This window comes from Oncorhynchus tshawytscha, linkage group LG25 (assembly GCF_018296145.1).
Source record: "Oncorhynchus tshawytscha isolate Ot180627B linkage group LG25, Otsh_v2.0, whole genome shotgun sequence".
In the NCBI taxonomy this organism is placed as follows: Eukaryota; Metazoa; Chordata; class Actinopteri; order Salmoniformes; family Salmonidae; genus Oncorhynchus; species Oncorhynchus tshawytscha.
Window position 1 is genome coordinate 35,491,171 of NC_056453.1, and position 16,902 is coordinate 35,508,072.

General features: G+C 41.2%; 1 protein-coding gene across 3 annotated transcripts; it reads right to left on the reverse strand.

Annotated features, from left to right (window-relative positions):
- On the reverse strand, nucleotides 1–12,731 carry LOC112224658 (interferon regulatory factor 2). Of its 3 annotated transcripts, none has more exons than XM_024388346.2 (9): nucleotides 12,601–12,731; nucleotides 12,038–12,136; nucleotides 11,348–11,447; nucleotides 8,205–8,384; nucleotides 4,366–4,458; nucleotides 4,090–4,236; nucleotides 626–666; nucleotides 407–500; nucleotides 1–271 (listed from the first exon to the last, which is right to left on the reverse strand). In XM_024388346.2, exons 2-9 carry the CDS (start codon nucleotides 12,122–12,124, stop codon nucleotides 192–194), a joined length of 822 nt encoding a protein of 273 aa, XP_024244114.1. In that variant the 5' UTR covers nucleotides 12,125–12,136; nucleotides 12,601–12,731; the 3' UTR covers nucleotides 1–191. The 3 variants fall into 3 exon arrangements, with proteins under 3 accessions (XP_024244114.1, XP_024244113.1, XP_024244115.1); XM_024388345.2 differs by having other exon boundaries at nucleotides 12,038–12,179; nucleotides 12,601–12,715; XM_024388347.2 differs by having other exon boundaries at nucleotides 398–500; nucleotides 12,038–12,179; nucleotides 12,601–12,715.
- Nucleotides 12,732–16,902: the final 4,171 nt, after the last annotated feature.

Sequence of the window (16,902 nt, forward strand, 5' to 3'; positions counted from 1 at the left end):
TGTGATGGTGTAGCACTTAATAGTTTTTAATGTACTGTATGTGTGCTCAGACCCTTGGTCGCCATCTTGCAGTCCATCAGAATACAGAATTTTAGAGAGCTTGTGCCAGCATGGCTTGGAATGTGGTATATCCTCCTTTTTCGGGGATTTTAGCTTGGCATTCTGTTCGATGCATGTTGCTCCCACTCGTCTTATAAAAATGGTATTTGCTGTGCACTGTAAGTGTAGCAGTCCGTCTCCATGGGATACCCCAAGTAATCCATATCCTCACCTGTAGAGTGGAGGATAAACGTATTTAAAAGGATTTATCACCCAAAATGTGAACCATATCTGTGAGGAAATGACTTGAAAGTTGTCCGCTTGGGGAATGAAGAGAAAATAGTCGATTGCCAAGTACCTTACTTACAGTAACTGTCCACCCAGCTGGCGTCTGCTGCCCTCCAGCTTCTGTTGTCATTAGACTGGCTCCAGTGCTCCAAATGTTTTAGGTGATCAACTATCTGCAGGAGCACATCTCACTGGTTTGAAATTGTAGTTGCATGGAACGTTATAACGTATGTTCATATTATACATAGTAACGAGCTTACACAAATCCCCTCTGAAATCATAGAACCTGCTAGTTTACCTTGAATACCGCGTCTGCTTGCTCATTAGCATCAGAGTTTTCTGTATAGGTACAAAGACCAGGCAAAATGTTATCATTTATAGAAAAAATACTCCACTTTTGTATGAATATTGACACTTTAGCTTTATAAAGTACCTTATTCATACCCCTTGACTTATTCCACATTTTATGTTGAAGCCTGAATACACATAATACCCCATAATGGCAAAGTTAATGTTTTTGTAAATTTATTGAAAATGGAATACAAAAATATCTAATTTAACATAAGTATTCACACCCATGAGTTAATACATGTTAGAATCCCCTTTGGGATGATTACAGCTGTGATTCTGGGTAAGGGTAAAAGCTTTGCATACCTGGATTGTACAATATTTGCACATTCTTTGAATTATTCAAGCTCTGTCGTGTTTATTGTTGATCATTGTTAGACAGCCATTTTCAAGATGATTTTAAGTCAAAACTGTAACTAGGCCACTCTGGAACATTCAATGTCATTTTGGTAAGCAACTTCAGTGTATATCAAATCAAATTTTATTTGTCACATACACATGGTTAGCAGATGTTAATGCGAGTGTAGCGAAATGCTTGTGCTTCTAGTTCCGACAATGCAGTAATAACCAACAAGTAATCTAACTAACAATTCCAAAACTACTGTCTTACACTGTATAAGGGGATAAAGAATATGTACATAAGGATATATGAATGAGTGATGGTACAGAGCAGCATAGGCAAGATACAGTAGCTGATACCGTGCTTCTACACCTGCATTGCTTGCTGTTTGGGGTTTTAGGCTGGGTTTCTGTACAGCACTTTGAGATATCAGCTGATGTACGAAGGGCTATATAAATAAATTTGATTTGATTTTGATTTGATATCGAGTACAGTATATACATATGAGATGAGTATGTAAACAAAGTGGCATAGTTAAAGTGGCTAGTGATACAAGTATTACATAAGGATGCAGTCGATGATATAGAGTACAGTATATACGTATGCATATGAGATGAATAATGTAGGGTATGTAAACATTATATAAGGTAGCATTGTTTAAAGTGGCTAGTGATATATTTACATCATTTCCCATCAATTCCCATTATTAAAGTGGCTGGAGTTGAGTCAGTGTCAGTGTGTTGGCAGCAGCCACTCAATGGTAGTGGTGGCTGTTTAACAGTCTGATGGCCTTGAGATAGAAGCTGTTTTTCAGTCTCTCGGTCCCAGCTTTGATGCACCTGTACTGACCTCGCCTTCTGGATGATAGCGGGGTGAACAGGCAGTGGCTCGGGTGGTTGATGTCCTTGATGATCTTTATGGCCTTCCTGTAACATCGGGTGGTGTAGGTGTCCTGGAGGGCAGGTAGTTTGCCCCCGGTGATGCGTTGTGCAGACCTCACTACCCTCTGGAGAGCCTTACGGTTGAGGGAGGAGCAGTTGCCGTACCAGGCGGTGGTACAGCCCGCCAGGATGCTCTCGATTGTGCATCTGTAGAAGTTTGTGAGTGATTTTGGTGACGAGCCGAATTTCTTCAGCCTCCTGAGGTTGAAGAGGCGCTGCTGCGCCTTCTTCACGATGCTGTCTGTGTGAGTGGACCAATTCAGTTTGTCTGTGATGTGTATGCCGAGGAACTTAAAACTTGCTACCCTCTCCACTACTGTTCCATCGATGTGGATAGGGGGGTGTTCCCTCTGCTGTTTCCTGAAGTCCACAATCATCTCCTTAGTTTTGTTGACGTTGAGTGTGAGGTTATTTTCCTGACACCACACTCCGAGGGCCCTCACCTCCTCCCTGTAGGCCGTCTCGTCGTTGTTGGTAATCAAGCCTACCACTGTTGTGTCGTCCGCAAACTTGATGATTGAGTTGGAGGCGTGCGTGGCCACGCAGTCGTGGGTGAACAGGGAGTACAGAGAACACACCCTTGTGGGGCCCCAGTGTTGAGGATCAGCGGGGAGGAGATGTTGTTGCCTACCCTCACCACCTGGGGGCGGCCCGTCAGGAAGTCCAGTACCCAGTTGCACAGGGCGGGGTCGAGACCCAGGGTCTCGAGCTTGAAGGGTACTATGGTGTTGAATGCCGAGCTGTAGTCGATGAACAGCATTCTCACATAGGTATTCCTCTTGTCCAGATGGGTTAGGGCAGTGTGCAGTGTGGTTGAGATTGCATCGTCTGTGGACCTATTTGGGCGGTAAGCAAATTGGAGTGGGTCTAGGGTGTCAGGTAGGGTGGAGGTGATATGGTCCTTGACTAGTCTCTCAAAGCACTTCATGATGACGGATGTGAGTGCTACGGGGCGGTAGTCGTTTAGCTCAGTTACCTTAGCTTTCTTGGGAACAGGAACAATGGTGGCCTTGTGTTCTAGGTTGACCTGCTGAAAGTTTAATTTGTCTCACAGTGTCTGTTGGAAGCAGACGAACCAGGGTTTCATCTAGGATTTTGCCTCTACTTTGCTCTATTCTGTTTCTTTTTATCCTAAAAAAAACTCCCTAGTCCTTCCCGATGACAAGTATACCCATAACATGATGCAGCCACCACGCTTGAAAATATGAAGAGTGGTACTCCGTGATGTGTTGGATATCCCCCCAAACCACACTTTGTATTCAGGACATAGTTAATTTCTCTAACTGTTTTAAAGTCCCCATTGCCCTTATGTTGAAATCCTTGAGCGGTTTCCTTCCTCTCTAACAACTGAGTTAGGAAGGACACCTGTATATTTCTGGTGACTGGGTGTGTTGATAAACCATCCAAAGTGCAATATGCACCATGCTCCAAAGGGATGTTCAATCTCTACTTTTCTTTTTTACCCATCTACCAATAGGTGCCCTTCTTTGCGAGACATTGGAATACCTCCCTGGTCTTTGTGAAATGCACTGCTTGATTGGGCGTCCTTACAGTTCATTGTATGTGGGGTACAGAGATGAGAGTCATTTAAAAAAACATGTTAAACACTATTATTGAGTCTGTGTAAATTTTTACGCACATATTTACGCCTGCATAACAGGGGTTGAATATATTGACTCAAGACAGCTTTTCATGTTTTATTAATTTGTAAAAATGTGTAAAACATTATGGGGTGTTGTGTGCAGGCCAGTGACATAACATCTCAATATAATCCATTTCAAATTCAGGCTGTAACAACAAAATGTGGAAAAAGTCAAGGGATTGTGAATATTTTCTGAAGGCACTGTACATTGCAAGTTGGCATTTATTGTCATAAGTCTTGCCCTGTAGGCAGAACTGAGCGATTTCTGCTAGATGGGCCAACTGCAAAGTCAAAATTGACTGTATTGTAAAAATTCAAAGACAAAAAAATGCTTTTAGGTCTTAATTTAAGATTAGGGTTAGCAGTGTGGTTAGGGTAAAGGGTGTGTTTAGGTTTGAAATCAGATCTTATAACTGGCTGTGCCAGCTAGTTCCCACCGTGCAGTACATGAATCATGTCAATAAATGCCAACCTGCATATGCAGCTCTTACTATGTGCTTCAGGTGTGAAGGAAGACTGCTGAGAGTAGGGTTGTTCTGGTGATCTTTCCTCGTTGTTGTTGGGAGGGTAGTTGTCCTCGACATGAAACATAGCAGGGTTGTGACTGGTCTGTCCACCTCTATACTTCAGGAAAACCTCTATGGAAACAGGGACGGGCTGATGCTTAAACACTAGTTTGAGTTGATATCAAGAGAACCCCAATGCACTAATCAAGAGAATGCAGGACAGTGACTTTCTGCCAGTACTCTATAGTGAGTTGTCCCTACCTGCAAACCCATCCAGTGGAGCACAAGAACGTGCCTCATTTTCTGAGAGGGAGATCGGACTATGTTTTATATCAACGTCTGACTTCTGTGGTCCTAGACAGGAACAAAGAAAGGGACAGGAAACAACACATGACTTATCATCAGTGAACTATATTCCATCACTGAGATGTATACTCTTGATCATTTAAATCAACTTAATATGATAAACAACCCGTGTTGTGGAGCAGTGAACTATGTGTAGTTCGGTGGAGGCAGCTGTGGGGAGAATGACTCATAATAATATCTGGAATGGCGCAAATGGCATTTAATGCATGGAAATCATGTGTTTGGTGTATGTGATACCATTCCACATATTCCGCTCTCAGCCATTACCACGAGCCCATCCAAACAAATTAAGTTGCCACCAACCTCATGTGATGTAGTTTAACTAGTAGTTGAACTACATTTTGCAGTAGCTTGGTGGAAGTTGAACTAAAGTCTAATCTAGGTAGTGTTTTCAGTAGTTAATTACTTGCTTTGGTGATCGTTCGCACCAACTATGTTTGGATGAAACAGTCAGAGGTCACCAAGCGCAACATAGCTTCAGCGTGTAAATCAGCTAGAAAGAGGTGTCGGCATCGTAATTGTCTCTGGCCCCTTCCCAGTTAGGGGGAGTGATGAGCTCTTCAGCAGAGTCTCACAATTCAATCGCTGGTTGAAAACTGTTTTCTGCCCCTCCCAAAAGATAGAATTTGTAGATAATTGGCCCTCATTCTGGGTCTCACCCACAAACAGGACCAAGCCTGGCCTGTTGAGGAGTGATGGACTCCATCCTAGCTGGAGGGGTGCTCTCATCTTATCTACGAACATAGACAGGGCTCTAACTCCCCTAGCTCCACAATGAAATAGGGTGCAGGCCAGGCAGCAGGCTGTTAGCCAGCCTGCCAGCTTAGTGGAGTCTGCCACTAGCACAGTCAGTGTAGTCAGCTCAGCTATTCCCATTGAGACCGTGTCTGTGCCTCGACCTAGGTTGGGCAAAACTAAACATGGCGCTGTTCGCCTTAGCAATCTCACCAAAATAAAGACCTCCTCCATTCCTGCCATTATTGAAAGAGATCGTGATACCTCACATCTCAAAATAGGGCTACTTAATGTTAGATCCCTCACTTCAAAGGCAGTTATAGTCAATGAACTAATCACTGATCATAATCTTGATGTGATTGGCCTGACTGAAACATGGCTTAAACCTGATGAATTTACTGTGTTAAATTAGGCCTCACCTTCTGGTTACACTAGTGACCATAACCCCCGCACATCCCGCAAAGGTGGAGGTGTTGCTAAAATTTACGGTAGCAAATTTCAATTTACAAAAAAAAACATGTTTTCGTCTTTTGAGCTTCTAGTCATGAAATCTATGCAGCCTACTCAATCACTTTTTATAGCTACTGTTTACAGGCCTCCTGGGCCATATACAGCGTTCCTCACTGAGTTCCCTGAATTCCTATCAGACCTTTAAGTCATAGCAGATAATATTCAAATCTTTGGTGACTTTAATATTCACATGGAAAAGTCCACAGACCCACTCCAAAAGGGCTTTCGGAGCCATCATCGACTCAGTGGGTTTTGTCCAACATGTTTCCGGACCTACTCACTGTCACAGTCATACTCTGGACCTAGTTTTGTCCCATGGAATAAATGTTGTGGACCTTAATGTTTTTCCTCATAATCCTGGACTATCGGACCACCATTTTATTACGTTTGCAATCGCAACAAATAACCTGCTCAGACACCAACCAAGGAGCATCAAAAGTCGTGCTATAAATTCTCAGGACAACCCAAAGATTCCTTGATGCCCTTCCAGACTCCCTCTGCCTACCCAAGGACGTCAGAGGACAAAAATCAGTTAACCACCTAACTGAGGAACTCAATTTAACTTTGCGCAATACCCTAGATGCAGTTGCACCCCTAAAAACTAAAAACATTTGTCATAAGAAACTAGCTCCCTGGTATACAGAAAATACCCGAGCTCTGAAGCAAGCTTCCAGAAAATTGGAAAGGAAATGGCGCCACACCAAACTGGAAGTCTTCCAACTAGCTTGGAAAGACAGTACCATGCGGTATCGAAGAGCCCTTACTGCTGCTCAATCATCCTATTTTTCCAACTTAATTGAGGAAAATAAGAACAATCCTAAAAATGTTTGATACTGTTGCAAAGCTAACTAAAAAGCAGCATTCCCCAAGAGAGGATGGCTTTCACTTCAGCAGTAATAAATTTCGAGGAAAAGATCATGATCATTAGAAAGCAAATTACGGACTCCTCTTTAAATCTGCGTATTCCTCCAAAGCTCAGTTGTCCTGAGTCTGCACAATTCTGCCAGGACTTAGGATCAAGGGAGACACTCAAGTGTTTTAGTACTATATCTCTTGACACAATGATGAAAATAATCATGGCCCCTAAACCTTCATACTGGATCCTATTCCAACTAAACTACTGAAAGAGCTGCTTCCTGTGCTTGGCCCTCCTATGTTGAACATAATAAACGGCTCTCTATCCACCAAATGTGTTCCCGAACTCACTAAAAGTGGCAGTAATAAAGCCTCTCTTGAAAAAGCCCAACCTTGACCCAGAAAAGTTTAAAAAACTATCGGCCTATATCGAATCTTCCATTCCTCTCAAATTTTAGAAAACGCTGTTGCGCAGCAACTCACTGCCTTCCTGAAGACTAACAATGTATACGAAATGCTTCAGTCTGGTTTTAGACCCCATCATAGCACTGAGACTGCACTTGTGAAGGTGGTAAATTCACTTTTAATGGCGTCAGACCGAGGCTCTGCATCTGTCCTTTGAATTTGTTTGGCCCTGTCCGGGGGTATCATTGGATGGGGCCACAGTGTCTCCTGACCCCTCCTGTCTCAGCCTCCAGTATTTATACTGCAGTAGTTTGTATCATGGGGCTAGGGTCAGTCTGTTACATCTGGAGTATTTCTCCTGTCTTATCCGGTGTCTTGTGTGAATTTAAGTACGCTCTCTCTAATTCTCTCTTTCTCTCTCTCGGAGGACCTGAGCCCTAGGACCATGCCTCAGGACTACCTGGCATGATGACTCCTTGTTGTCCACCTGGCCGTGCTGCTGCTCCAGTTTCAACTGTTCTGCCTGCGGCTATGGAACCCTGACCTGTTCACTGTGACTACTATTATTTGACCATGCTGGTCATTTATGAACATCTGACCATCTTGGCCATGTTCTGTTATAATCTCCACCCGGCACAGCCAGAAGAGGACTGGCCACCCCTCATAGCCTGGTTCCTCTCTAGGTTTATTCCTAGGTTTTGGCCTTTCTAGGGAGTTTTTCCTAGCCACTGTGCTTCTACACCTGCATTGCTTGCTGTTTGGGGTTTTAGGCTGGGTTTCTGTACAGCACTTTGATATATCAGCTGATGTAAGAAGGGCTATATAAATAAATACATTTTGCCATGTAGCCGTGCAGCTAACTACCGGAACTGCAAACAACTTCATCAGATGAAGAATTTCATCAGACCTGTCTAATTCTCACTTGAAACATTGTTTTTGGGTTAAATAAGCGGAATTAAACATGCTGGTAGCCTATGACCCCAAACTGATATGTTCTTGCAATTTGTAGTCTGTGACATATCCGATTTACATATGTAGTTTTTCATGAAGTAGTTTGGATGTAGTGAACTACTTTTTCAAAGTAACTCCAGTAAACATTTTTAAGGGTAGCTTTAGTGTAGTTTAACTTCTTCCAGTGTGAAGTTATTGGTAGCTTAGTAAACTATATTTTCAGAGTAACTTCCCCAACATTGTAAACAACTTAAAGCATGCATTCTAAAGCTACTCACCTTTTCTTCGTTCGAAACGTTTAACAACAGGCAGCATCATGTAAACCCTGGAGGCATTACTGCCCTTCTTGATGCTCTTGCCCTGTAGCTCTTTCACATCGGGTAGAGTGTTCAGGGCACATCGGAAGTTGGCTTTCCAGGTCTTAGGATCAGGTTTGTCTTTCCCAGGTTTGTATCTGCCTTGAAACGAGGGAATACAATTAGTTCATCAAAGCAAACCTGTGAACTGTGTCATTTTACATACAAGCAAGGATGAGGAAGTAGTGTTTTACTTGAGTTTATTTAGTAAATATTTTTGAACTGCATTGTTGGTTAAGGGGTTGTAAGTATGCGGTAAGGTGTGTTACTTGTTGTATTCGGCGCATGTGACAAATTAAATTTGATTTGATTTATCCCAAAGGTTCCAAGTACTGACTTTGAAAACGCACGCTCAAATTGGGCAATTTGTTGCCCTTGTCTATACAGGAAAATATAGTAACAATTGATAAAACTATCCATATTCACAACAATTGATTTGCATTTGACCATCCATAGATGTGAACAGTGTTGTTTAGTAGTGAACTACATGTAGTTCAACTAGTAATTGAACTACATTTTGCAGTAGCTGGGTGGTAGTTGAACTGAATTCTAACCCATGTAGTATTTTCAGTAGTTAGTTATATTCTCACCTTGTAGCGGTGTAGCTAACTACTGGAACTACACACTACTTTTTTCTGCGAAAAGAAAATATGGGTGAAGTAAGCAAGAATTTCCTTTCTTTTTCAGCATCAGGACTCCCTAATTCTCACTTAAAACATAGTATTTTGTGTTGAAATGGCTAAATTAAACATTCTGTTAACGTATGACCCTGAAGTAATTTGCTCTTGCAAATTATAATCTATGACATTTCAGTTTACATATGATAATTTTTCACAAAGGATTTTGGATGTAGTGAACTACTTTTTCTAAGTAACTTCAGTAAACTCTTTTTCTTAAGGCTAGCTTTAGTGTAGCTTAACTTCTTCCAGTGTGAAGTTATTGGTAGCTTGGTAAACTATATTTTCAGAGTAGCGTCACAAAAATGTGGTTTGGCTTGTGTGGCAACGGTGTTTCCAGGCAAATAGCTTATCAGGGCTTCATAAGAATCTCTGCTTGAATGACAATGCATCAAAACACTGCTGTTTGGAAATGCTCCAGGTGCTATGGCCATTGAACATGGAAGATGAGAAAAAAGTTAATTCCACAAGGGTCACGCATAGCCGCAGGGGTGCTGAGGGTGCTGCAGAACCCCCTGAAAATTCATAATAAAAAATAGAAAGATATCTTTTGAAAACAATATTGTTTACCAAAAGTAGTGCACTGTGCCTTTACTAGTCCTGTATTAGTGGACTGATATAGCCATCTGAAGCGTGGGCAAAGAATTATATTACAACAACGCAAACTGCTAAATGTATTGCTGTTGTTCTAACTCGCTTTAGAGATGGAACATGTGGGACTTGGGAATACAGTTGAAGTCAGAAGTTTTACCTACACCTTAGCCAAATACATTTAAACTCAGTTTCACAATTCCTAAAGTTTTAGATCAGTTAGGATAACCACTTTATTTTAAGAATGTGAAATGTCAGAATAATAGTAGAGAATTATTTCTTTCAGCTTTTATTTCTTTCATCACATTCCCAGTGAGTCAGACGTTTACATACACTCAATTATTATTTGGTAACATTGCCTTTAAATTGTTTAACTTGGGTCAAACGTTTCAGGTAGCCTTCCCCAAGCTTTCCACAATAAGTTGGGTGAATTTTGGCCCATTCCTCCTGACAGAGCTGGTGTAACGGAGTCAGGTTTGTAGGCCTCCTTGCTCGCACACACTTTTTCAGTACTGCCCACAAATTTTCTATGGGATTGAGGTCAGGGCTTTGTGATGGTCATTCCAATACCTTGACTTTGTTGTCCTTAAGCCATTTTGCCACAACTTTGGAAGTATGCTTGGGGTCATTGTCCATTTGGAAGACCCATTTGCTACCAAGCTTTAACTTCCTGACTGATGTCTTGAGATGTTGCTTCAATATATCCACATAATTTTCATCCCTCATGATGCCATCTATTTTGTGAAGTGCACCTGTCCCTCCTGCAGCAAAGCACCCCCATAACATGATGCTGCCACCCTCATGCTTCACGTTTAGGGTGGTGTTCTTCGACTTGCAAGCATCCCCCTTTTCCTCCAAACATAACAATGGTCATTATGGCCAAACCACATTTCTTTGGCCCAATGTGCAGTTTCAAACCGTAGTCTGGCTTTTTTTATGGTGGTTTTGGAGCAGTGGCTCCTTCCTTGCTGAGCGGCCTTTCAGGTTATGACGATATAGGACTTGTTTTACTGTGGATATAGATACTTTTGTACCTGTTTCCTCCAGCATCTTCACAAGGTCCTTTGCTGTTGTTCTGGGATTAATTTGCACTTTTCGGATCCAAAGTACGTTCATCTCTAGGGGACAAAGCGCGTCTCCTTCCTGAGTGGTATGACGGCTGCGTGGTCCTATGGTGTTTATACACCATGCGTACTATTGTTTGTACAGATGAACGTGGTACCTTCAGGCGTTTGGAAATTGCTCCCAAGGATGAACCAGACTTGTGGAGGTCTACATTTTTTTTCTGAGGTCTTGGCTGATTTCTTTTGATTTTCCCATGATGTCAAACAAAGAGGCACTGAGTTTGAAGGTAGGCCTTGAAATACATGCACAGGTACACCTCCAATTGACTCAAATGATTTCAATTAACCTATCAGAAGCTTCTAAAGCCATGACATAATTTTCTGGAATTTTCCAAGCTGTTTAAAGGCACAGTCAACTTAGTGTATGTTAGCTTCTGACCCACTGGAATTGTGATACAGTGAATTATAAGTAAAATATTCTGTCTGTAAACAATTGTTGGAAAAATGTATTGTGTCATTCACAAAGTAGATGTCCTAACCGACTTGCCAAAACTATAGTTTGTTAACAAGACATTTGTGGAGTGGTTGAAAAACAAGTTTTAATGACTCCAACCTAAGTGTATGTAAACTTCCGACTTCAACTGTACATAATACCTTCATGCCTTGATGGAAGATAGCTTTGCATTGTGCAATCAGAGAGCTTTGTACATTGGTGTCTGGACTTGCTTCTTACCTGTGTGCATTGCCCAGTTTCGGAACAAAGTGGCGTCCTTGTCTATATTCCAACCATGTCGAGCCGCATGCTTCCAAGGAATCTGGAAAACTTGAGCTGTCTAAAGTTCAAAGCAGAGTAGTCAAAATGTTTTACCATTCACCTTTTCCCATCTGAACTATGACAAAGGCAGTATATTCTCAAAAGAATGATGTGATACCCCCATTAGAGAGTGGACTTAACTTCTAATGGCTATGATCAAAATGATGTTTCACTTGAGATCTGATATCTGTGACACAGGAGGTTGGTGGCACCTTAATTGGGGAGGAAGGGCTCGTGGTAATGGCTGGAGCGGAATAGGTGGAATGGTATGAAATACCATTTCAATGCAATTGTGTTCAATGTGTTCAATGCAAATCCATTTGCGCCGTTCCAGCAATTATTATGAGCCGTTCTTCCCTCAGCAGCCTCCACTGATCTGTGGGTGTGGATTTAAACATGTTCTGGTGGGAGCAGTCTTACACGGTATCTAACATAATTAAGGTTTGAGGCCTAAAAGCTTTTATTTATCAAACTTTAGACCTAAATCCATACAGAGAGTACAATACAGTATGCATACTGACTACAAAATAAATAAGAACAAAATAACAAAAGTATTGACAATCTGGATTATGAAAATATTATTGTAAAATGATTGAAAACATATCTCACCTCATCAAGCCAGGTGACACCTGGGTATTTCCCTGACTGTATCTGCTTCTCAAGCCAGGGTCGCAGTCTTAGACGACCTTGTTGCATCTTCTAATGACCCTAGGGTTGCAGTCTGCCTTAGCTCACACCTGACAAAAGTGCACTGCACAAAATGGATGTGTACCTTGTTCAACTACATCAACGTCTTGTCCGGGGGAGATTCAGAATTCAGAACTGTGCTTGATTAGTGAGTGTGTGTGATTAGAAAATAAGGTGTGAAATGACCCTACATTGTCAGGCGAAAATCAGAAAGATTATAATAAATAGTAATAAATACAGCAGGACATATTCTTTTCTTAAACAATCCCACTCAACTATTTACACAACTGACTCAATTCCGCAATCACCACACTGTTTCTATTTAGAATATGCCTGAATTAGTCCAACTAGAATGCTTTTCAGACATTAAACAGACCATGCTTAATGAGTGGTGTCTATGTTTTGTGATAGCTGTCATCACATATTTGATTATCATTTATCACTCTGCTGTTTAGAATAATCTTGATAATAGCTACTTCACTTACCAGTGCATGGAATCCTCAAACCTCCTGTGTGCTCGCACTGATAGGTTTACTTAAACCACAGGTGCCCACATTGACAGGTAACCAGGTTTAGAAGTGCGTAGGAATTTCAAGGGAACTCTACCTTCACTCAGCCCCCTTTAAGGCCCCTCCTCCAACTACACAACATACAGAAATGTGACACCCACACACAAAAAAAAACAAGTTTGTAACGACTTGCAGCATGACATATTTGTCTGAAAGTACTGGTCAGTGGTCAAATACTGGTCAGTGGCCAAGATGTGGACCATCAGACAAGACAACAAGGCTTCATTTGAGCATTTCCTTAAACTAATGAAGATAGTTTGAGTACCGCCATAGTTACTTTAACTCTGCCTACATGTACACTACCTTCAAAAGTTTTAGAACACCTACTCATTCAAGGGTTTTTCTTTATTTTTTACTATTTTCTACATTGTAGAATTAAAGGTGGTCTGACGAAATGAAATTCTAGGTCTTCTTTTTTCATGTACTCTGTTTTTAATCCCCCCAAAATTCTTCCTTGAACAGTACCAGTCAAACATGTGGAAACACCTACTCATTCCAGGGTTTTTCTTTATTACTATTTTCTACATTGTAGAATAATATCGAAGACATCAAAACTATGAAGCAACACATATGGAATCATGTAGTAACCAAAAAAGTATTAAACAAATCCAAATATATTTTATATTTGTTATTCTTCAAATAGCAACCCTTTGACTTGATGACAGCTTTAAACGAGCTTGGCATTCTCTCAACCAGCAATCACCTGGAATGCATTTCAATTAACAGGTGTGCCTTCTTAAAAGTGAATTTGTGTCATTTCTTTCCATCTTAATACGTTTGAGCCAATCAGTTGTGTTGTGACAAGTTGGGGGGGTATACAGAAGATAGCCCTATGTCCATATTATGGCAAGAACAGCTCAAATAAGCAAAGTGAAACGACAGTCCATCATTACTTGAAGACATGAAGGTCAGTCAATATGGAACATTTCATGAACTTTGAAAGCTTCTTCAAGTGCAGTCGCAAAAACCATTAAGCGCTATGATGAAACAGACTCTCGTGAGGACCGCCATAAGAATGGAAGACCCAGAGTTACCTCTGCTGCAGGATACGTTCATTAGAGTTACCAGCCGCAGAAATTGCAGCTCACAAAAATGCTTCACAGAGTTAAAGTAACAGACACATCTCAACATCAACTGTTCAGAGGAGACTGTGTGAATCGGGCCTTCATGGTCGAATTGCTGCATTGGGTGAAAATTTGTCCTTTGGTCTTGGTCTGGAGCCCAAATTGGAGATTTTTGGTTCCAACCGCTGTGTCTTTGTGCGATGCGGTGTGGGTGAACGGATGATCTCCGCATGCGTATTTCCCACCGCAAATCATGCAGGAGTTGTTATGGTGTTGGGGTGCTTTGCTGGTGGCACTGTGATTTATTTAGAATTCAACGCAGACTTAACCAGCATGGCTACCACAGCATTCTGCAGCGATACGCCATCCCACCTGGTTTGGGCTTATCATTTGTTTTTCAACAGGACAATGGCCCAACACACCTCCAGGCTGTGTAAGGGCTATTTTACCAAGAAGGGGAGTGATGGAGTGCTGCATCAGTTGACCTGGCCTCCACAGTACCCCGACCTCAACCAAATTGAGGAGGTTTGGGATGAGTGGGACCGCAGAGTGAAGGAAAAGAAAGTGCTCAGCGTGTGAAAACTCCTTCAAGATTGTTGGAAAAGCATTCCAGGTGAAGCTGTTTTTTTTTTAACCTTTATTTAACTAAGCAAGTCAGTTAAGAACAAATGTTTATTTTCAATGACAGCCTAGGAACAGTGGGTCATCTGCCTTGTTCAGGGGCAGAACAACAGATTTTTACCTTGTCAGCTCAAGGATTTGATCTTGCAACCTTTTGGTTACTAGTCCAACACTCTAACCACTAGGCTACCTGCTGCCCCAGCCAAAAGTGTGCAAAGCTGTCATCAAAGCAAAGGGTGGCTATTTGAAGAATCTCAAATATAAATTATATTTAGATTTGTTTAACACTTTTTTGGTTACTACATGATTCCATATCTATTATTTCATAGTTTTGATGTCTTCACTATTATTCTACAACGTAGAAAATAGTAAAAATAAAGAAAAGCCCTTGAATGAGTAGGTGTTCTGTAACTTTTGACCGGTAGTGTACATATTACCTCAATTACCTCAACTAACCGATGCCCCCGCACATTGATTCTGTATAGGTACCCCCTGTATATAGCCTCGCTATTGTTATTTTACTGTTGCTCTTTAATTTTTTGTTACTTTATTTTTTATATTTTACCCATCTATTTTTTACTTAACACTTATTTTTCTTAGAATTGCATTGCTGGTTAAGGGCTTGTAAGTAAGCATTTCACTGTTGTTTACGGCGCATGTGACAAATACCATTTGATTTTATTTGCATTCACAAGATAAAAAACAAACATTTTGAGATATAATCTCAGTAAATATCTTACATGAATGTTGTGTGATAAATATGAATGGATAGTGTGCTATGATATTGAGTCACACTTTATTTGGATAGTCCCATATAGAGGAATTACAGATGGTCATACTATCAACATAATATCTGTTGATAAGCAACTACTTTTAAGCAGAAAGCTTGTAAGTATCACAGAGTTCCCTTGAAATTCCTACCCACTATGCACTTCTCGGGAAGCCTGGCTACCTGTCAGTGTGGGCTGGGGTTTAATGAAACCTGTCAGTGTGAGCACACGGAGGTTTGAGGATTCCATCATGTGTAGGTAAGTGAAGTAGCTATTATGAAGATTATTGTAAACCACTGGGTGATAAGTGATAATCAAATATGTGATGACCAGAGTCACAAAACATAGAAACCACTCATTAGGCATGGTCTGTTTAATGTCTGAAAAACATTCTATACTGAACAAAAATACAAACGCAACATGCAAAGATTTCCAGGATTTTACTGAGTTACAGTTCATTTAAGGAAATCAGTCAATTGAAAGGAATTCATTAGGCCCTAATCTATGGATTTCACATGACTAGGAATATCGATACAGTTGAAGTTGGAAGTTTACATAAACTTAGGTGTGAGTCATTAAAACTTGTTTTTCAACCACTCTACAAATATCTTGTTAACAAACTATAGTTGTTTACAGACAGATTATTTCACTTATAATTCACTGTATCACAATTCCAGTGGGTCAGAAGTTTTTATACACTAAGTTGACTGTGCCTTTAAACATGGCTTTAGAAGCTTCTGATAGGCTAATTAACACCATTTGAGTCCATTTGAGGTGTACCTGTGGATGTATTTCAAGGCCTACCTTCAAACTCAGTGCCTCTTTGTTTGACATCATGGGAAAATCAAAAGAAATCAGCCAAGAACTCAGAAAAAAAATGGTAGACCTCCGCAAGTCTGGTTCATCCTTGGGAGCAATTTCCAAACGCCTGAAGGTACCATGTTCATCTGTACAAAAAATAGTACGCAAGTATAAACACCATGGGACCACGTAGCCATCATACCGCTCAGGAAGGAGACGTGTTCTGTCTCCTAGAGATGAATGTACTTTGGTGCGAAAAGTGCAAATCAATCCCAGAACAACAGCAAAGGACCCTGTGAAGATACTGGAGGAAACAGGTACAAAAGTAGCTATATCCACAGTAAAACGAGTCCTATATCGACATAACCTGAAAGGCCGCTCAGCAAGGAAGAAGCCACTGCTCCAAAACCACCATAAAAAAAACAGACTACGGTTTGCAACTGTACTTTTTTAAGAAATGTACTCTGGTCTGATGAAACAAAAATAGAACTGTTTGGCTATCATGACCATCGTTATGTTTGGAGGAAAAAGGGGGAGGCTTGCAAGCCGAAGAACACCCTTCTAAACGTGAAGCACGGGGGTGGCAGCATCATGTTGTGGGGGGTGCTTAGCTGCAAGAGGGACTGGTGCACTTCACAAAATAGATGGCATCATGAGGGATGAAAATTATGTGGATATATTGAAGCAACATCTCAAGACATCAGTCAGGAAGTTAAAGCTTGGTCGCAAATGGGTCTTCCAAATGGACAATTATCCCAAGCATACTTCCAACGTTGTGGCAAAATGGCTTAAGGACAACAAAGTCGAGGTATTGGAGTGACCATCACAAAGGCCTGACCTCAATCCTATAGAAAATGTGTGGGCAGTACTGAAAAAGCGTGTGCGAGCAAGGAGCCCTACAAACCTGACTCAGTTACACCAGCTCTGTCAGGAGGAATGGGCCAAAATTCACCCAACTTATT